The 23,699-nt window shown below is 27.0% G+C and overlaps 2 protein-coding genes across 2 annotated transcripts; one reads left to right on the forward strand and one right to left on the reverse strand.

The window, feature by feature from the left end:
- Positions 1 to 794: 794 nt before the first annotated feature.
- Positions 795 to 1,774, forward strand: LOC136087239 (uncharacterized). The gene is made up of 2 exons (XM_065809706.1): positions 795 to 927; positions 1,012 to 1,774. The coding sequence occupies exons 1-2, from the start codon at positions 873 to 875 to the stop codon at positions 1,752 to 1,754; spliced, it is 798 nt and encodes a 265-aa protein (XP_065665778.1). The 5' UTR covers positions 795 to 872; the 3' UTR covers positions 1,755 to 1,774.
- A 19,721-nt stretch (positions 1,775 to 21,495) lies between these two features.
- On the reverse strand, positions 21,496 to 22,974 carry LOC136087581 (uncharacterized). Its single transcript, XM_065810778.1, has 2 exons — positions 22,831 to 22,974; positions 21,496 to 22,618 (listed from the first exon to the last, which is right to left on the reverse strand). The coding sequence occupies exons 1-2, from the start codon at positions 22,942 to 22,944 to the stop codon at positions 21,977 to 21,979; spliced, it is 756 nt and encodes a 251-aa protein (XP_065666850.1). The 5' UTR covers positions 22,945 to 22,974; the 3' UTR covers positions 21,496 to 21,976.
- Between the last annotated feature and the right edge of the window lie 725 nt (positions 22,975 to 23,699).

Below are 23,699 nucleotides of genomic sequence, written 5' to 3' on the forward strand. Positions count from 1 at the left end.
ATATGACTTAAAATTAAATATATATATATATATATATATATATATATGTATTTAATTATGAGTTATATTATATTTTGATATTATATATATATATATATATATATATATATATATATATATATATATATATATATATATATATATATATATATATATATATATATACATATATATATATATATATGTTAGTAGAAATCACTTAACAAAAATTTTTTCCATTTAACACTGTGTTTCATCAACAAAAACTCATCAGAAATGAATAATCAAATTAATAAAACTTCATATATATATTCATTATGTATATATATATATATATATATATATATATATATATATATATATATATATATATATATATATAAATATATATAAATATATATATATATATATATATATATATATATATATATATATATATATATATATATATATATATATACATATATATATATATATATATTAGTAGAAATCACTTAACAAAAATTTTTTCCATTTAACACTGTGTTTCATCAACAAAAACTCATCAGAAATGAATAATCAAATTAATAAAACTTCATATATATATTCATTATGTATATATATATATATATATATATATATATATATATATATATATATATATATATTATATATATATATATAAATATATATATAAATATACATATATATATATATATATATATATATATATATATATATATATATATATATATATATATATATATATATATATATTACAAAACAGAAAAGAAATGTAAAACAATTTGACGTCAACAATTTTATAAATATTTTTATTTGATTTTAATAATTCAGTTAGAAGCAGTGATAAATCTTTGGTGATAAATATTTATTCAAAAAAGTTTTTCAAAAAAATGTTTATTTTTGAAAAAGAAATGAAAGTAAATAGTCATGAAATTTACTTTGAAGGTAGATTTAAGTTTTATAACTATTTTTTAAAACCGCAAAAAATACCATAAATATTTTGATTTTAATTTACGATTTTAAATTTAGAAGACAACAGAGTATTTCAAAATGAAGGTTGCCCTAAAATTAAAAAAAAAGGAGTCAAATTATTTTTTTTACAAAAAGACATTTCAAAAAAATCCCAAATCCTAAACTCGATTGACAGCGGTATTAACGATTGTAAGACTATTAAAAGTACTAAGGTAAAAGGAATTAAAAAAAATGTTTTAAAGTTTTTTCAGTCATTATTTAGCTGTTTTGTATCAAGCAGTAACGAAGTTGAAGAACAAGTCAACACATTCAAAGAAGAAACTCCAGATGAGATTCTTGGAAATAGTAATTTTATAGAAAGCAAACCTTCTAATTCAGATAAAGAACTGAGTTTTTCAGGTGAATTAGAAGAGTTTGATGATGACAAGTTGATTTATTTAAATGAAAGAAACTCATTTATCAGCTTGCAGATAGAGGAAACGTTACAAATATTTAACAATGAAGAAACTAATAAACCAGATGAAAAGAAAAAAGAAAAAAGAGACACTTTAGAAAAAATTGATATTGGCAAATGTAACGACTCCCTGGAAGTTGAAGATGAGTTTTTAAGCACTAATGATACTATTTTTTGTGAATCGCAAGACGAAGCTGTCTCACAAAACATTGTCGATAACCTCAAATATCAAGAAGTATATGTAAACAAAGAGTTGGAACTCACTCACATGTCTAATTCTTATACGTTTATTGTAGTTATTCTGTTTACCATTTTTATTATGACATTTAAGTCTTATTGTAAATAAAGTGTAAATATATTGTTTAACGTTTATGCGTTTATGAATTACATCTGTGTATACGTAGTTTAGACGAGCAGAAAACCTCTGTTTCATCCGAGCCGGTACGCAATATTTTGTCAAACAAATTAAATTTGGATTATGACATGCATAATTTTAATAAGAATAAAAGATGCTGTACTGATAACAGTAAAGAATTTACTGAAGTATGATGTAATTATATTTAAATTACATCATACTTCAGTTACTAATAACTCGTATATATATACTTATGTACTTATATACTTCAAGGCCGTAGACAACCTTTTTTAATGTTTGAGCTAAGCAACTTTAAAACATGAAGAAAACTCCACATTCAAGTATGTTCTTATATATTAGGAATGAGGATGCTATGCAAAAAATTGCGGTAATTCGAGTCTGGAAACAACAAAACGTTAGCTCCCCTCCCCCTCCCCCCTCGTCCCCGCCCTTCTCCAATTCAAAATAGTAGGGTTATGAATCAAACCATTAATTTTTTTTTCAATCTAAAATTTAATTTATATTTAACAACAAACTTCAAATTTGATTCAATAATTGCATGTTGTTCGGATTTTCTGACCCTATAAAGTTTACAGCCCCCTCAATTTAAATGGAACTGTAAACTTTATAAGGTCATAATAGTAGAATCAGCATAGTAATTATGCAATAAATTATGGAAAATATAAAAATTCATATTTTTATAGCTTAGTAGTGTATAGTGAGTGAATAGAAAGCTATAAAAGTATGAATTTTTATGGCTTTCTATTCACTCACTGACGAGTCCGCATTTTTTTTTTGTGGAGGCCAAAACTTCACAGCGCTTTTTGAATCAATTCTTTTGATCGTACAGCCCTGAAATTTTACAAATAATCTTTTGCCGACTAACAATAGCTATATTTGTTACATTTGATTTAATAAGTCTTTTAGATTTACGATGCCCCACCTCCCCGTTGGTTAGATCTGGAACTCCGAAAAAAATATCTGAAACCGAGAGGGCATCAAAAAGTATTAAGTATCAATATAAATTTAATTAAAATTTTTACAAACATTCCACTTGCTTATTTCAGACAAATAGAAATGCGTCCAAAAAAGAACAAATACATCAACCGAGAAGAAGACCCAACCAACATTTAAATTAATAAAAAAAATTATGCTCCAAATATTTTTGTAAAGTATTATATACAGAATTCAAAATAAATTTTTATTGAATATTAATCATAATCAATAAGTGTAATAATTCAATTTTATCAAGACTAAAAAGTAGAAAATAAAATAAATAAAAAAAACTTTTAAAAATGGCTTTCTATTCAATCGACTAAAAAGTAGAAAATAATTTTTTTCTGTTTCTGGTACTCGTGGAAATCATGTACTTAGTAATGATCACTTTTGTAAAGCCAATACTGGAAGACATTGAAGGCAATTCATGTACGTATGCAAACAAACAAACTCATCGAAGTAAAGGAGTAGAAAGTTTGGCGCCTTTTAAGTCAGATGCTTTCAAAATCAAATTCGTTTTAAATGTACATAAAGCTAAAGGCGCCAAACTTTCTATTCCTTTACTTCGATGAGTTTGTTTGTTTACATACGTACATGAATTGCCTTCAATGTCTTCCAGTATTGGCTTTACAAAAGTGATTATTATTAAGTACATGATTTCCACGAGTACCAGAAACAGAAAAAAGTTATTTTCTACTTTTTAGTCGATTGAATAGAAAGCTATTATTAAAAAGTTTTTTTTGTTTATTTTTTGTATGAGCTAGTTGGGACACACTGAGCCGTAATAGCCCAAGAGAAGTGAGACAAAATTAATTATTTAGTTTAAGTGTTAGTGTATATTTATCAAAAGTTGGACAGATGTCCAGTGAAAAAGCAAACAAAATGCAGGGAAGAAATTAGAGAAAGCAGGGGGGAAGATATTTTACCTTTATCTTGCGTGGAAAATGAAAGTGTTCCCGCCGTTATACTGGTATGACATTAAACTTTATTCACGTAAATTTAGTGATGAATAACATCATTTTTATCGCTACGTCAACTATGGAATAAACTTGTTTTGCCAATAATTGATTTTGATCGAGCAAGATCTTTTTGTCTTTTTTAAACAAAATAAAAAAATTAATTCTTTCCGTTGGTAACATTTAATGCTATTACTAATTATTTTATCTACTATTTAATTTTATTTTTGGACTTTTTTTATTTTTATTTTTCTCTAGTTATGTTGTTTACAACATCTTTATATATATATATATATATATATCTATATATAGATTATATATATATATATATATAATCTATATATATAAAAATATCTATATATATAAAAATCTATATATATAATATCTATCTATATATATATATATATATAAATATATATATATATATATATATAAATATATATATATATATATATATATATATATATAAATATATATATATATATATATTTATTTATTTTTTTGTTTTTTTTATTTCATTGTAACATATACTTTACTATGTATTTGTAAATTTGTTTGTTTATTTTCTCATGGTTTGAATGGTAAGATATTAGAGATCTTATTTTGAAATTTTTAGCAATAGAGGTGCTAAAGGTTTGGCCAGCTATTTTGGCCGATGTGGCTCTGAAACTCGGAAGTTTTTCTTAAAAATTTATTTGCAAATTTCGAATCTTCAATTTCTCGTAGCTCAAACAAGGTGTAATATAACCCTAGTAAATATAGTAGTCATCACCATTAATAAAAACGCAAAATCATCTGAATGTTTTTTTTTTTTTGCAACAGAAAAAGACTGCATTTATATACTTTGTTTGGACTAAAATATCATAAAAAATACATTTAATTAAATACAGATATCTGATGTCACTAAATACAAAGTTTCATTTTTCTCAAAATGAAAAAAATGTGACCTCTGTGGTTTTACCCTTGTGGTCTACATTTGGTGTGCGGTTTGACCTGGTTTTTCTCTATATGTCGTAAAAAAAGTTTAATAAAAGCAACATTTATTAAACTTTATACCAAAAATTTGTCGAGAATTGGAGACAACTGATTGAATATGTGTGCTCCCCTTATGTTTGGATGAAAATATGACTCTTAAATCACTCTCATCAGTAGAGCTTCTTAGACTTTTATTTATTCCTTGGTTATTTTGAAAAAAGTAACGGCATATAAGATTGGTTTTATCATATTGGATAACACAGCATTTTGAGAGTTTAATTTAATTTAAAATTAGTCGGCGATAAAAAAACTTTAGTTTTGTTCGCAAATATTTCAGAAGTTTCAGTAAGTTAGGCAAGATCTTTTGTGAAGAGAATAAAGAGGAGCGGGCCGAGAACAGAACCTTGAGGAACACCATGAAGAACATCAGCATAGACAGAGCTAGCTAGAGTATTGATGGAATGTTCTTAATTGTAACGCGTTGTTTGACAGAGTATTGTTAATTGTAACGCGTTTGACAGAGTATTGTTAATCGTGGCTTTTTACTTATTAAAAAGAAATTAATCCATCGTAGTAGTTTGCCATTTATTTTTAATGATTTTAATTTTAACATAAGTCTGTTGTGAGGTACGGAATCAAAGGCTTTAGCAAAGTTGAGGTAGATTACATTTATAAACTGGTGTGATGCTGAATAATTTGAAAAGTATCTATTAAATTGGTTACGCAAGATTCATGATGAAGGAAACCAAGTTGATTTGTAGAGAGCAAATGTTATCCTTGGTGTGCTTCGATATTTTCTTTTTACAACTTTGTAAAATATTTTGCACGCAACCGAGGTTAGTGAAATAGGTCGATAGTTTTCAGGAAGTACTTTGTCTTGAGATTCACAAAAAATAGTATCATTAGTGCTTAAAAACTCATCTTCAACTTCCAGGGAGTCGTTACATTTGCAAATATCAATTTTTTCTAAAGTGCCTCTTTTTTCTTTTTCATTTCCATCTGGTTTATTAGTTTCTTCATTGTTAAATATTTGTAACGTTTCCTCTATCTGCAAGCTGCAAGTACCGAATGTTTTGCTTGGATTAAGCTTTTAATATGTGGAGTCACCCAAGGATCATACTTATTTTATTGTTTTATTAACTTTGGAGATAAAAAGTTCGCAAGCAGCATGATAATAAGAAATTAATATATGTAACGTTTGATCGGCATCTAAATCTAGTAGTATGATTAGGCATATCTAAATCTAGTTGAATAATTTAGGTTTATTCACAAAATAATGTTATATTACATTATCTTACGTATTTAGCAAAACATATCCAGTATATCAGGAAGAATCATTGTTAGGTGTAAAGTATGATTATTAGGTGTAGTCATTGATAAGTTCGGGCGTCTCGAAACTGTTTTTGTTACAAGACATTACGATACGAGATCTCGAAATGACACTGAGTTTCGAGAATAGTTTCGAGATCATGGTTTTCACAAGTTTCGAGAATTTGTTTCGAGAGGTTACGAGAAGTAACGAGATTCTCGATTTAGAACTGGCCACAAAAATTTCCTTCTCAAAGCATGGAAATATTACGAGAAAAACGAGAAAATTAACGAGATTTAAAATATTTTTTTGATGTTTTTCGAGATATTACGAGACCAGTTTTCAAATTTTTAAATATTTAAATATTTATTGAAAATTATTGAAACAAAATGTTTTTTGTTTATTTTTGTACCTAAATTTTGGTTAAAATAGCAACACACTATTTCCATGGCCACCTAAGCGGCCATTGGCAGTCCTCACCGTCAAACATATAGAGTAATAAATAGTGAAACATCATCGTGAAACATATGCAGTAATAAATATAGAAACATATGGAGTAATAAATAGCAACTTAAAATGACTGCAAAGTTACCTTAAATCAAACAAGCTCTCTTTGAATATCAGTAAAACTAAGTACATTTATTTCATCACCATTCAAAATATGATAACTTGCCACTGCAACATCCTCAGCTAATAATAAATAACAATATAGTAAACAGAGTTTCATCACTTAAAATCTCAGGAATAATATTTGACTAACATCTTAATTGGAAAAATCATATTATGCTAGTTGAAAACAAAATTTCTAAAACTATAGGCATAATGCATAAAACAAAACACCTACTAAGTAAAAAATGTTTAATAGATTTATATTGCTCTTTTATCCATAGTTACATAAGTTAATATAATATTGCTTGGGCAAGTACTTGCCCAACAGCATTAAAAAATATATATATTAAGAAAAATTAAGCCAGTAGATTTATATGGAATGTGTATAAATACGCCCACTCCAAGCCGTTACTCCGGGAAATTAAAGCTTCTAATGTCTATGAATTAAACGTATTCCAAAACTTGTTATTTATGTTTAAATATCAAAATGACATGCTTCCAAAATCCTTTAATAACCGATTTCTCAAAATTAATCAAAAATACTTAACGAGGTGCTCGATCCATAGTTTTAATTTTTTTAAGTCAACTCTCAAAACATCTGATTACTCAATTTCATATAGAGGACCTCGTCTGTGGAACATAGTTCTTAATAAAAATATGAAAAGTATAACTTCAATAAACTGTTTCAAAAATGTATTTAAACAGTATTTACTTGAATTAACAGACACCAACATATTTTTGTATTTTTACGTGAAAATATAAATTTTGTAATATTTCTTATTGTATGCATTTATTTAATTTTTGCAATTTGTCATATTCTTGTTGTAATTATGTATTACAGTGTTATTTCATAATTAAAACCATTTTATTACAAGATTATAAATACTTTATTTAATAAAACAAATAAATTATGAAAAATTATAAAAAACATATTCCACAAATTTTTTCAAGTTTAATATTTATTCTTAAATGAAAGAATTTCTAGACAACGCCAACAATAAATATTGCTTAAGATGCTCGTAAAAATTAGCAAAACTACTCGATCGGGTGTCTAGTAGATAGCAAACGCGCTCTTTTATCTTTGTTTTTGCCAATGGTTTCATTCTCTTATAAATTGTTTTGATTTCACCAAAAACTTTCTCTATGGGATATGCTTTACCAATGAATATCTATAATTAGTAGTGGTGTGCAGGTTAAAACTTGTTTTATTTAAAAATACTAATTGGTCATAATTATAGTTTGCTAATTCTCTTGCAAATAATTGCGTGGCGTCTAAAATTCTCGGAAAATTTTTTCAATTGGTACTTTAGTTAGCCTCTTTCTAGTATATCACTTTTTTTTTTAAATTTTACTTTCATAACTTTGTGAGCGATTGACTCCAATATTGTTTAAGTTTTCTATAATTTCTTGTCATTATTTAAATGTGTGGCTATTTCATTTTTTATTATACATTATTATGAATAAAGTGATTTTAATTATTGAATAAAGTGGTTTTAATTCTGGAATAAAGTGGTTTTAATTATGGAATACAGTAGTTTTAATTATGGAATAAAGTGGTTTCAATTATGGAATAACCCTGTAAGTTGGTGTTTTACTTAAGATGACGCACGGTCGTTTACGAGCGTTATGTTAAGGTGCGCTTGTGCCAGAAGTTTTGAGAAATTTCAGAGATTTTAAAATGGCTGCGGTTCTCAGCTACATAATCTTTTTTATATAGATACTGTTATTTTTAGTTTATTTTTGTAAAAATTAACGTTGCAACTATATTACTAAACCATATTAACTAAATCAATAAATAAATGCCTTTTTTGCATTAGCAAATAAATAAATACGCTAAACAATTATTTTTATTGTTATTATAATTATAATTATTTTAACTTGTATTTTGGCTAAAACTTTTATTCGTAACATAAGGTGATTTGTTAATTTTTTTTGAAATAAAATTTGAGAATTTCTAACTGTACAAATTGTTATTACTTTCTTTATACTTGACTATTTTATGGTCGTTGCTTAAATTTAATTTTTCTGTAAAAATCTACTTTAACTCGTTTAGCTTGTTAAGAGCTTAGTTTTTTTAATAACTTTGTTCTGGTGCATTTTAATCAATTATGTAATAAAATTAGGCATATAAAAATGGAGTAAAATTAAAACGAGTCTTATAATAACTTTAACTTTAATATAACTTATAACTTATAATTCCTTGATTCAAATGTATTAAGTTTTTTTCTCTAGATAAATCGAGCCAAAATAATTTTGTAAAACACTTCAAGCTTATTTCCCTCCCATGGGACACAAATCTCCACCATCTAGCAAACCTGGCCTTTGAGCAAATGTACAGATTCAAACATATTTACTTCAAGGTGAGAGCTTTTAATAGTGTACATTATAATATATTAAAGTTATACTCTCAAGTATTTTTAGCTCTTTAGTTAAACTAAAAAAACTCCTTTTCATGCCCTTTTAGACTACCTGTCTTAAATACAAAAAAATGTTGAGTTAACAAAAACTTTTGATCCTGTTTGTTTTTAATGTTTTAAAATTATACCTGGGGGTATTGATTTTGTAGTTATAAGGCTTTTCAAGTAATGTGATACTTTTTTTGCCATTTTTTGATTTCTCCATTTGTAAACAAAATATATCTGAGTTTTGGCTAAAAGTTTACTAAATAATAAGAATTAAAATTGAATCAAAATTCAATTTCAATTTTTTATAAATTATAACTTCAATTATATCACCAAAAAAAATTAGCCCTTTGTATTAGCCCTTAACGTACATATTATAAAGGTCTTAAAAGACGTACGTTAAGGGCGGATACAGAGGATTGAGAAGTTATTCTTTCAAAGAACCTAAAGAAACGTTGGATGTCACAAAATTAACGTGCAACGGGGAACGGGGGTGCAAAACCAGTGGTTTTGCTGCGTACATATTTTATTGACACTCAAAAGAAGAAGTTGTATTAGTGGCGGATATAAGTATAGTACCCTTTAGAAAGTGCCTAGGAGAACAAGCAGGGAAATGTATATACATTAACTGAGAGTTTTAACAGCGTTTAGTCGTGATAATAGTGAATCAAATATCTTATCTAAAGTATTTAATTTCTGAAAATCTAAGTACCTTTATTAGGAACATAAGATCTGAATAAACCGCGAAAGTTGAGGTAATTGCAGTAAGGGGTCGTCCATAAAGAACGTACGCTTCTTTTTTCGACCTCCCGCATTTTGCCATACACTTTCGAGTACCCGATACCTCCCTGTAAGTACCTACGCTTTTAACAACCAACCCAACATTATCTGAATTTTTTTAATTTAGTGTCTCCATACTTTTATAATTGACCTACTGCCCCCTCGCCCCTGTATCTCATACTTGCTATTAGCTGACCTCCTCTTCCTCTCCGAGCGTACGTACTTTATGGACGATCCCTTACCTATTTTTTAAGTGCTACGAAATAGAAAAATTAAAATGTTCAAAATAACAAAGTTTTCAATTAAATAAGATTTCAAACTTCTTTCCCCAGGATTGTCAATAACTGGTGTAAAATTGACAACCCTAAAATTAAAAGGCACATGATTCATTTACAAACCTTTAAATAACTAGCAATAAGTCTACGACTATTAAGGAACTACTCATCAAATCAAGAAAATAAACTATATACTGATCAATTCTTTTAAATATTCGGAAATAAGGCCAAGATAAATCTAACTATTTAATAAACAGGGGTGGGTAAGGGGAAAAAAAGTCATCTGATAGCACGACATTATAAACTGATATTTTTTTTTTTTTTTTTTTTTGTTCTTTTTATTACATTATAAATAAGCATTCCGTTACAATATTTAAAATACAAATATATAATAATAAAAACATATATATATATATATATATATATATATATATATATATATATATATATATATATATATATATATATATATATATATATATATATATATATATATATATATATATAATAATCGTTATTAATTAATAAAAGAACGCGGAAACTCGTAGAAGACCATACGGTCTTGTCGTCGAGTAACGCTAAGAAATGATCGTGTTAGAATTTATAAGATATTTTTCAAGATAAAAGATAAGTTAACTAAGTAAGAAACTTAAATATTCCGTTACAAATACAAGATACATTGTTTTATATTACAGCTGTGAATGATGCATATATAATTTTTATAAATTAATAGTTAAATAGGGGCTAAAAAGGAAGATCACTAAAAAAAATATATCAAAATTATATTGTTACATCTTCGATTGTAAAAATGAGTTCTTTAAGCTTTCGTTTAAAAGAAAGGTAGTTACTTTGATGAATGAAATCCTTAGTAAAATTTTTGATTCCATAAGAGTGGTCCGCGATAATCAATACAAAATTTTAAAAATTTGTTTGAAAAATCGGCTGCTTAATAAAATGATCATTCCACAAAATGTATTTATTTTAATCTTTCGATGAATACAAATTATGGAAAGAAATAGGGGATGAATTGGTTTTACATTTAAACATATAACAAAGAATATTAAAAATATTAAGCTCATATATATTAAAAACTTTCATTTCAAATAATAGAGGCTTGGCATGAGTATAACGGTCTTTAACCTAGAAAGTTGGTTACTGTTACTTGTTTAATTTGTATATTGTCAATAACAAGATGAGGCATGTTAATTGGCAGTTTATGTTTTTTGATAAGAGAATAGAAAAGAACCCATTTAGTTTTATCAATGTTAAGAGATAATTTGTTAGTTTTAAACCAGTCAGATATTTTGATTAACTCGATGTTCAAGCAACTAAATAAAGTAGGAATGCTTTTGTGTGACATAAACAAAGAGGTGTCATTAGCAAACATAATTGTTATTAAATCCGAGGCTTTGTATAAATCATTAATATAAATAAGGAGGTCCTAATATGGATCCTTGAGGAGCTCCACATGTAATATTTAACAAATTTGATGATAATGTTTCATCGGCGTAAACAAATTGTTTGCGATTAGTTAAATAACTTTTTAACAATTTTAAAACATTGCCTGTTATACCACAACATTTTAATTTTTTTAGCAATAATTTTATGATTAATGGTATCAAACGCTTTCGCGTTTATCGTGTGATATCGTATACAGTGCTGGAGTAAGTGGGGCTATAGACCCGGCACATAAAATTGATCTCCAAAAAAAATTCATAACATGCTACTGCTATTTAGTGTTTATAATAATAGTAATTATTATTATTAAATATCAATTATAGTACAACAAGTATGAGATGCAGCCAACATAGAAACTAATGTATTTGATAATTTTTAATCTTTTACATATATATTTTTACATTATTTAGACTTTTGTTTTTAATAATTTATAGTTGCATTATATTCTTTTTCTCAAAGTTGGTTTAAGCTTTCTATTTATAGGTTTAGTTTTTGTCGGTGTAATTTAAGAATACTTTTCAAGACCTTTTTTCTTTAAACTCGTAATGAATGGATTCACCTCCTTTTTCTTAGTATCCAAATGTCAGCACCCCATTTTTTTAAAATAGAATAGCATGATCTTCCAACATGTGTAACTTTGATAACACTAAATCATATGACCAATTATCACAATAAAACTGTATTAAATCAGCAATATATTTTTCTAACGATAAATATATAGTAATAGTAAAAAGCATATCTCTTTTATTTAATATATATTTTATTTCTCAAACATACTACTAACACTTAAATATGTATACTAATATAATACTCTATAAACTACTTATTAACCAATAATTTTTTAAGAATATCTAATCCAAAACTAATCTAAAAACAAGGCATTTAAATAGTATACTTTCAAGAATATTGTTCTAATTCTAATATCTTTTACAAATAATAATAATTTATCTATCCAACATTATCAAATTGCGTGCTCTTGTTCAACTATTAAATTGTCTATTTGTTTGGAATCACGCACAAGTTACCCTACTTCTCTCAATCAGTTATTTCTTAAATGCTATAAGAAGTTTTTGTTAATATCTACCAATTTTAAGTAACCTTAAATTATATATCCTGAATCATTGTTTACAAATATATTATTACTAAACATCACAGGTAAGACAATTAATCACAAACTGATGCATAAAATCAAGAAATAAATTACCACTTCAATTTAAATCACAAAACTCTATTACTAAAACCAGTCTTTATGGCTTTTTTTTAAAGAGATACTGTTTACAAAATGTTGTGCTCATTGTGGGTAACTATTATCATTACTTTTGGTGTTATTTTATGTAATATAAATATTATTATAACATTGTTTTACTATTATTCATTTTATTATTACTTACTGTTATTGTTTAATATTTAGTTGTAATATTTATCAAAATTATTATTACTATTATTATCGTTATTGTTATTTTTATATGGATTATATTTAATAATATAAATATTATTATTAACATTGCCAATATTGTTATTGCCCTCGTTATAATTGCTTTAATATAGTTACTATTATAATTTATTTTTACTTTAGATTTATTTTTACTTTAGATTAGTATTAGTACTATCTCTAAATATCCTTGAAAGGTAATGACATTTTTTCAGAATTACAGTGGCTACGGGTACGTCTAGACGTATTCCAAACAAGAAAGTTAAAGGTACGTCCAAACTGTCGGACGCAGTAGGAAGGTTTAGACTCATTCCTAACAAAAAAAGTTAAAGATACGTCCGAAGATTCGGGCGCGGTAGAAAATATTTAAGCGTATTCCTAACAGAAAAAAGTTAAAGATACGTCCAAACAATCAAGCGCGGTAGAAATGTTTAGACCTATTCCTAGCAAAATAAAGATAAAGGTAGTTCAAAACTTTTGGACACATAGAAAAATTTAGGTGACTTACTAAGAAAAAAAAAAATTAGAATAGGTTAAAACTTTTTGACCTGAATTTTAGCAATGAACCGTAGCGTAGTGGCAACCATTGCGTAGAAGTCAAGCATTTGGACCCCGACCGCAAAGCCGTTCGATAAGGTTGGAAATGGAGAGCTATTAAATGCTATTTTTTATAGAGCAGTGGTCTGTGAAAAGACCATTAGGACTAATAATGTTAATAATAAAAAAAAACTTAAGGGCAATTTAACGAGAATTAAGAAAAACATTCGGCGATGGATGGATAAATACCGTATCCATATAATATATCAAAATACATCTAATTACCGAAGCCTTAAAACAGATTCGGGTAATTCCGAGTCAAAACAACAACAAAAGTTCAATAAAATAACCCACTATCTCTAAATGACTTATTTTTTGCAACAAAGATACTTAACTACGCTAAGAAGAATTCCCCAAAGTTGTTTTAAACAAATCGGAATATTTTAGAAGTTATGCTAGTTTCAAATTCAAAACTTAGTAACATTTTTACTTATCACGATCCCCTAGCAACGTCCTTAATAACAAGTAAATGTCGATACATACGTTGTTACCTTAACTATATTATTTCATAATTTGAAATTTTCCACATATAATTAGATGCTTATCCATAAAATCATAATAAGAAATAATAATTTAAATCATTAAGAGCAAATCGGCGTTTTTAATAACATTTAAAAGTAAACATGCTCACTTTTAGAAGAATTACAGAAAAGGTTATGATCTATATATTTCCAAACTTCATATTCTTAAAGTATATATAAATATCTATTTCTTGTTTAATTAAATAAATGAAGCGATTGGTTTTAACATTTTAGTATTAATAATAATACTTATGTGAGACATTATTATTTTTTTTGTGATAAATTATTTTAGTTATAATTTCTACATGGTGATAATAACCAAAACGGTACACAAAAATGCAAAAATAAAATTACAAAAATAAAACAATAATAAAATAAAAAGGTGCATTAAAAAAAAGTGAAATAATTTTTGTCTCTTACAGGTATTTAAATATAAACTATTATTGCTAAGATTTAAAATGAATAGATCTATACCTTTCCTTCAATTTATCTTAAACTAGACATGTTTACTAAAAAATTATTGTTAAAAACCCGGTTTGCATTACAAAGTTTTAAATCAAATTTAAGATCCAATAACTTTAAGTAATGATTTTTGATTTCTTTCTTCAAAAGTTCCTATACCTATTAAATTTTGTAAACGTATGGTTAATGTAACTGTGTATACTTTAACATTTTAGTGTTGCTATAGACGTTGCTAAGAGCGCGGAGAATAAAAAATGTAAAAAATCTCAAACTTCAAAGACAGAAGTTTAAAACAGTCGTATTATTGTCAAATTGTCTATAAAATTTGCGAAAGTATTTTTAAATTTATTTAAAAAAAATCTTAGTTTATTTTAAGCACATGTATACTATATTTCTAATATATTTTATCACTTTACGTAAATTAGATCGATTGCTAAGTTTTGCTACTATTACGAGGAAAGCTCGTTTAAAAAAATACATTTTGACGTAGCAATAGAAGGTTCAAGGAACCCGGCTCCCTGAAGTATATCATATTAATTTTTTTAGCATGCATTGACTTAGCAAAGCTTTAACACAACTTTAGCGCGTTCCTGGAGTCTGAAGTCCCTCATTCAACGCACCCTGCATATTATATTCAAAAATTGCCCTTTAGACTTCTACCAAAAACCTAAACCCAAACCCCCAACAACCTTGCTACGTCACTGACCATTGCATCAAAGGCCGCTACATGTAGAATAAAAACTATAAACTACTAAAATTATTAAAACTACTAAAACCTTGTTGAGATAAAACAACTAAATTGAATAAGTATTAATTATTCCATAGATATTTTATAAATAGTAATTATGAATATACATAAATAAGAAAACTCTTTTTAATATTACAATTAATATTAATAAAAAATATGTTCAGAAATGAAGTTTATTGTTAAATTCAACAATAAGCTACTTTAACTACCAATAAATTTCAAGATTCAGCATTCAACAGGCAAGTACCACAGTACCACTTTTTATTTATCTTGAATGTCACTTTTACACAACTAAAGTGATACCATTCAAGACATTCAAGCATTCAAGGCTGCTACACTCAATCGATTCTGTAGGAGCATTGAGAAGACAAATTGGACAATTCCAAACTTTCATTTTTTTGCGTTTTAAAAAAGAAGCTCTTAAAATCTTTCTCGCTTGTGCTGTAAGAAATGGCTTTAGAATTTCAAAAACTACTATCTCATTCATTAGAGATGATGGAAGATCCTTAGCATCTAAATTAAGATCTACAGTATCAGCAGGTGTAACAACTGTAACATCATTAGGTCTTCCTCCTTTCAGCAAACGCCACAACAAAACCAAAAGATAAGGAAAGAAGGAATTAGGATTTAAGTTCATCATCTCTTGTAAAAAAAACACTATGAAGTTTGTTAGAGTGTTTTTAAACGGTGATCTTGTTAATAAATTCCAATTCAATTATAGGTGCTTCTTAAATTTGTGGATTTTTTAAAAGGTTTCCAAAAGCAAATTCATGATCGTTGTCATATTAAAATCTGGACATTGACAATACATTGAAAAGAAAATCTAAATGTTGATGAAAAAATGTAAATCGATACATCCATAAATATCGAATTATAAATACACTCTGAACCTAAGCACTAATAAACAAAGTAATTTGAAACTTTCCATAAGCTAAAGACTTACAAAATACCTAAGAAGTTAACATTATTATCGCATAACACATTAGTTCTATAGCACTGTTACTTTTTACTCTTTATGATTTCTTATTTTTTAAAAACAAACATCAAAATAGTTATCATCAACTTTTAAATTGCCTTTCAATTAACGAGTTTTTTCAACTACGTTACCGTTTGTTTTGTCTATATATGGTTTGCAATTTAATTAGTCCAAATATAGTTGGCCAGTAAACAACTTTTGTTGGAGAGAGAACTCATAATTTTTAACTATATAATAGATCAGTCTTTGTGAAACTATTGACTTTCTCTACCGTAACGTATATAATAATAATTATATAACTCATGACTTCTTATAGAGATTAACTTGCTAAGTTAAAAATAAATTTAAGTAAATTAAATAATTCATCAAATCAATTGATTAAACCAAAGCCAGTCTTAAATTTCTGATTGTTGACGAGTAAATAATAATGTATACTTACGATGAACTTTTTCTTTAACAGTTTTTTGTTTATAAGGCAAGCAGATCTTCTGAACTTTACGTAGACCAACAGAATTTTGGACATTTTGGACTTAGGACACACTCTTGATACAAACTTGGATGAAAATTGAATTTGGGAGAAATCAAGTTGGTTCTCTGGTATTTTAGCAGTATTACATGATAGTTTTAATAAATTACTTAAACAATCCATCTGATAGAAATATATATTTTCTTTTTTATGTTTCCTAGTTTCCTTTCTAACATCTAGAAATAAATGATTATCAACAATTGATTCTATTGTAAGTTTTAAACTTTTTGTAGGTTTTAAACTTTTAAAATTGATTCTATTGTAAGTTTTTAACATCTTTTAAAAACAAATTACAGTATTGCTTGTTGTACCAGTTGACAAGAGACACATCTGATGGTTTTCTATTGGCATCAGGTAGTTAGTGACCGGGGCTCCAGCCTTAATCCCTGCTTAAAATGAGACCTTTTGCAAAGCCTGCCCTGGTCTCAGCAAAATTATAAGATTTTGCAAGGGTTAATGGCCGGGGCTATAAAAAAAATTTTAATACTTAATGTATTATTGTTTTATGCTTACATTTACTATCTATTAAATACTGGCCTACATTTATATATTTTTAAACTCTAATTTACTTCCAACAAGATTGCAAGCAACCACTATAAAGTTATGAGTTATTTCAGAATAGAGAATAAGTTAAAATTCTAGGAAACGTATATCTAAAGATTTAAAAAAAGCTCAGTCACATAAGCGAAGTTATCAAAAAAAATAGTTGATGCAGAGGAAAAAATATTCATAAGTATTCAGAGTTGTAATGCAAAACATTGAGAAAAGTATAGAAATTGTTGGAGAAGGCTGTATTAAAATACTAATTAGAAAAATAATTGCAAAGACAGTTGCGTTGAAAACAAAGTAGATGACTCATTTTTAAAAATTTCTAAACAAAATGGACATAATGAAAACGCTTTATCTGTTGTGAATAATCTTACTGGACCAGCAGAGCTAATATAGACATAATGAAAATGGTTTATCTGTTGTGAATGTTACTGGACCAGCAGAGCTTATAACCAGGAATGAATTGAAATAGCTGTTGGTACAGCTTTATTAGGCTAGCCTGCTGGTTCTCCTGGTGTATCAGCTGAAATGCTAAGTTTCATGTGATGTGGGTGTAGAGTGAGTGTCACATGTTAAATGAAATACATTTAGATTAAACCTCAAATGATTGTAAAATAAATCAAAAAAAAATTCTGTTTTCAAATCCATGCTTTATGCAAGCAGAATTCTATTGGGCCTAGAAATTTTTTTTTTGTTATCTTTTGTAGAAGGAAAAATTACTGTTACGTTTTTAAATTTTTTTTTTATTAATTCAGTGTTCTTTTAAAATTTTAAAATTTTTGTAGAAGGAAAAATTACTATTATATTTTTATAAAACAATAGGTTTTGAATCGCTGCGCTTTAACATAGTCTATAGAATTAAACCCTGGTCTGGCAATGTCTTTGTTTGAACTTAAAACTCCGTAAATTTGCATCACGTGATCAATGTAGATGCAAAACAAACAAAACTTTTTACATTTTAGAATAAAATCTTGAAACCTTCGACCTTGTTGTGTTTACTACTATTTATTTATGGTATCAAAAGAAAGTTTTTTAAAAACTCTATTATTATGCCAGGAAAGAACTGTGCTTTCCCTGGATACGGAGTTTCTTGTTCTCGTAAATATAAAGGAATTAGCATATTTCAAATTCCGATGAGAAATGATGAATTTCAATCAAACTGGAGAAAAGAAATAGTTAATGATTTGTTTAAATATCGTGTTGCAGATAAAGAGTTGAAAGATCGAGTAGCTGTAGGAAAAATTTACATTTGCGAAAGACATTTTTCTACAGATGATATTGAATTAACAAGTAAGCATTTAAATAAATAAAAAGTTGTCACAATTAATACAAGTCTAAAAATTAATACAAATATCTTCATTACCTATCATACAGAAAAAAATCCACAATTAACAAAACCTTTGGTTTTTTATTTTTTAGAGAACAAAAGAAAAACTTAAGCTACTTGCAATACCAACTAAAAACTTACCGAAAAAATCTCACGAGAAATCACAACATCCAGGACGTAAACATCAACACATTGTACAAGACAGGGCAAGTGATAAAATTTTAAACTCAAAATGCTACAAAAGTTTCTTGGAATTTAAAAATAGAGCAAATAAACTCAAATTAACAGATAATTGGATGGTAACTCATCATGAGAAAACAACATCATTCAAAAAATTTACAAAGCCTTTCTTGGTTCCTACTTATGAAATCATTGTTGATGAATCTTTAGTTTATAGTTGCGTTGTCCTTGGTTGGGTCCTTCAGAGTGACCATTATTTTATAAAACAATATTTAGGAAGTGTAAAAAATGTCTTTATCTCTGACTTAATAACTGAAATAGAGAATTTTAAAGTATGCCTTGGATTAACAAATATTACCTCAAGTGAACTTATATGTCATTATGTTTCAACTGAAATTAGTTCAACTGGCTTGCAAGCAGGACTCTCAGTCCACAAGCATTATTTAAGACCTAAAAATTGTGACATCCTTTGTTCTTTATTGTCAGAAAATAACATTTGTAGCAAGTGTTCTAACTTTTGAAAAAAAGTTTTACAAACAGTTAGCACAAAAAAACAAAACCTCAACTGTTCCTGCAAAAAAGAATGCTCCTTTAAAAAGCACTCATCCAAACAAAATTATATTAGCCTTAAAAGAAAAAAGACTCGAATGCAAGGAATTAACAAAAACAATAGAAAAAATAAAAAATGAAATTGTATCAAAATCAATAGCTGTGCCATCTAACATTAGTGATGAAGTATTTGAAATTATGAGATTAGATAATAATGAAGTATCCCCATTTATGAAAATGTTATGGAAGCAACAACAAAATTTTTTTTCTAATCCAACTTCAAAGATGAGATATCATCCAATGATAATTAGGTTTTGTTTATCATTAGCAATGAAGTCTGCATCTGCTTACGATGAATTGCGATCTGCCAAAATATTAAAATTTCCAAGTCTCAGAACACTTAGAGATTACAAAAATGCCATAAAACCTTGTGTGGGTTTTAATACTTCAGTCATAGATAAACTTCTGCATAAAACTTCTAATCTAATTGGTTACCAGAGATTTGTTTGTCTTTCTTTTGATGAAATCAAGATTCAAGAAGACTTAGTTTTTGACAAATTTACAAATGAACTTATTGGATATGTAGACCTTGGCGATCCAAATATCAACTACAGTACTTTTCCAAATTCAAGTGCACTTGCAACTCATGCTCTTATTTATTATCTAAGAGGCATAGCATCTGATTTAAAATTTAGTCTAGCATATTTTGCTACAAAAGGTGTTACATCAAATCAGCTTATGATGACCTTTTGGAAAGCTGTTTCAATTCTTGAGAAAACATGTGATCTTTATGTCATTGCAGCAGTTTCAGATGGGGCATCTACCAACCGAAAGTTTTATCGAATGCATAAAATGATGGATGGGTTGGTTGATAATGAAGTAACATATCGTACAATAAATCTATTTGCAAATGATAGATTTATTTGGTTTTTTGCTGATGCACCTCACCTTATAAAAACTTTGAGAAATTGCCTTTACCATTCAGGTAAAATTTTCCCTATTTTTTAAATGTTTGTGTAAATATGTCCTTGTGTTAATATATTTTTTGTAAGTATGTTTATGTTAGTATATTTTAAAACTTTTTTTTATAAATGCATGCATGAATTAATCGCATATTAGAATGTAAAAATTTTTAAAAAAATTTATTAAAATACTTATACTGAATCATTAATATCATTTGGAAGACTTACAATGATTTTATTTTTTTCTTTATTAGGCTTAAGTGGAACTTTTACACGCCATATGTGGAATGGAAATGATATTATTTGGTATCATTTTAAAAAACTATATAACAATGAACTTGAGCGTAGTTTAAAACTTATTCCAAAACTTACGTCTGATCATTTTAACTTGTCACCATTTTCTGTAATGAATGTTCGATTGGCTACCCAAGTATTAAGTGAAACAGTGTCTAATGTCATTAAAAGTTATTACCCTGCTTATATGCATAAAACTGCAGTGTTGTGCAAGTTTGCTGATAAATTTTTTGATTGTATGAATGTACAAAACCATTCAGAATGTTTAACAAAGCGTAAGCCATTTTTAGAACCATATAAAAATGTTAATGATGAGCGATTTACATGGTTAAAAGAAAATTTTCTAAATTATTTAAAACTTTGGAAAGAAAATGTTTTTAAACGTGTTGGTGACTTCTCAAATGATGAACGAGAGAGAATGTTTTTGTCTTCCCAAACATATGAAGGCCTTAGAATTACTTCATATTCTCTTATTGAGGTAACAAAATACTTATTAAATACTGGAATGCCTTATGTTCTTAGTGAGCGTTTCAATCAAGATGTTTTAGAGGAACATTTTGGAAGACATCGTAGTTTAGGAAGAAGAAATGATAATCCTACCATACATCAGTTTGGTTATCAGTCAAATACATTGAGAATGCAGCGCTCAGTTGTGCTTGTTACTGGTAACACAAAAGGTGCTCATAAAACAAAACGCGTACCATCTTGGACAATTGTTGATGAAACTCCACTTAAGAAACGTTAAGATAAATAAGTTGTTTTGCATGTATGAAAAATTCTGAAGAACATTAAATTGACACAAACTTTTTATTATAAGACTTCTTAGGTAGTGTTTGGACATTAAATAAATTTATTTATAATAAATAAAGAGATTTTCTTAATAAAAATACATAAAACTTTTTTTTTGTTATAAAACTTGCTTTACTTTGCGTGTTAAATACTCTTTATTCTTGTAAACAAAGTTTCTGAGATGCTTTTTTGATTGTTTTGCGCAAAGATTTTACTTTTTTCTTTTCTTTGTGCAACTGAACAATATCTTTAGTTAATGAAAATGAGCGTATGCGAAGATAAAGCTTAAGCATATTTTCTAAAATGTTATTAGCCAGATCACTATAAGAAACAGAGTTTTCATTTTAAAATGTTTCAACAATGTTACTATACAAACTTATAATTTTTCTGTCTTCCATCAATGAGCTAACCATTTTAGCAACATCAATTCTTTTAAGGTTGCTTTGGCTAGTTTCTCTCCGAAACAAACCTTCAGTTAAAATAAAAATATTTTGACATTCTTTTGTTACAACAGTTAAACCCCCTCTATTCTGGGTACAAATTAATTTTTGATCAATGAATGCTGTAGTAAATTTTTTAAGTATTTCCATTGTGTCCTGATTAATTTTTGAATTATAGTATTTATTGTTTCTTGTTTTTTTATAAATTTGTGTACAACATAACCAGCTAAATACTGCAATCCATCTAGCTCTTGTGCACTTATTGGTTTTGTTATGTTTTCTTCATGAGCAGTGTTTTGCTGTTTTTTACAAAAACTCAAAATATGGTTTCCAATATGAAGGACTAGTAAAGCACCTAAACGTTTATCTAAATTTAAAATATAATTATGGGCAGATAGAACAATGCTTGAATAAAACTTTGATAAAAAAATCTCAGCATTTCCCGATGATCTGAATTCAGCTAATAACTTGGTTACTTCATTGTACAGGTTATCACTGAATTCAAAATTATAATCTTTAATTGCCTGTCTCATCTTTTCTGGATAGCAAGTGTCATAAGATAAAGTATTTTGCACCTCCTTAACAATACCAGAAAACATAATAGTTGTTAAATGATCTAATTTTTCCTCCTTTGGTGCATTAATAAGCAATGGGTGTGCTGAATTTTTGTGTCTTTTTAAACCTCCTTTAGACTTGTAAATTTGTCCACATGTAATACATGAAATTTCCTCAGAAGAAATCACCTGGAAAGTAGAAGTAATTTTATCAGTAAATATATATATATATATATATATATATATATATATATATATATATATATATATATATATATATATATATATATATATATATATATATATATATATATATATATATTAACACCAATTATATTGGATGTTTGTTTTCTTTGAAAAACTTTGCGATTAAATTTATATAACAAGAAAGAATTGTACACCTTTTCAAATGCTTTATTGATATCCACTTCAAATATTTTATCTAAGAGATCTTCATCTAAATTATCAAGATTAACTAAATTAAGATTCTCTTGAGTCGCTTGAGAATTCGCCATTTAAAAAATTTTCTTGCATCTACATTAATCACGTGACTAATGTTTTTATTTTTTTAAGTGGAGAAAAATAACAATAGCGGAAAACAATAGATTGCCAGACCAGAGTTTATTTCTATAGACTATGGCTTTAATGACTTCAAAACTGCAAATAATTTGCAAATCAATGATTTTTGTGACGTAATACGCAATTCATATCAAATAAATAAAATGTATGGGGAAATACAAATTAAATTTTTGTTAACTTAATTAACTTTTTTTGGTCAAATTTTTCCATTTCCTTGTATTGTCATCAAAAATGATTAAGTGTGCAAAATTTGAGCAAAATTGGTTGAGAAAAAAGCTTTCAAAAATTGATTTCAAATTTTGTGGCACACAAACATATATATATAGAAAGTAACCTTATATAAAGCATGGGAAAAAAATGAAATAAAAGTTTATAAAAGGTGAAGACGTACTAGAAATTGAAATGGATTTATCAATAAACCACAGTTTGGTTCAATTCCATGAAAGGGAACAACAGATGTTTTTTCATTTTAAGGCAAGTTTAAAAGATGCTTTATGGAAAGGGAATAAAATCAATGGATCTATCAAATGTGCCCAAATTGAGTGAGAGATGGTAATGTTTGTATTATGTATTAATTTTGTCCATGGTAATGTTTGTATTATGTATTGATTTCTGTTTTGTTTTGGTTAAATCAGATTTTTTTTAATTTACTATATTGGAAAATTACATGTTACATGTAAAAATTTACATG

The sequence above is a fragment of the Hydra vulgaris genome, chromosome 11 (genome assembly GCF_038396675.1).
Source record: "Hydra vulgaris chromosome 11, alternate assembly HydraT2T_AEP".
Classification (NCBI taxonomy): domain Eukaryota; kingdom Metazoa; phylum Cnidaria; class Hydrozoa; order Anthoathecata; family Hydridae; genus Hydra; species Hydra vulgaris.

Excerpts from the sequence above, each read along its gene's own strand:
- LOC136087239 (XM_065809706.1), top strand. The coding sequence starts at position 873 with ATGTTTATTTTTGAAAAAGAAATGAAAGTAAATAGTCATGAAATTTAC. Across the intron at positions 928-1,011 it reads TCATGAAATTTACTTTGAAG|AAGACAACAGAGTATTTCAA; the intron begins GTAGATTTAAGT and ends TTTTAAATTTAG.
- LOC136087581 (XM_065810778.1), bottom strand. The coding sequence starts at position 22,944 with ATGGCGAATTCTCAAGCGACTCAAGAGAATCTTAATTTAGTTAATCTT. Across the intron at positions 22,619-22,830 it reads TCAATAAAGCATTTGAAAAG|GTGATTTCTTCTGAGGAAAT; the intron begins GTGTACAATTCT and ends TCTACTTTCCAG.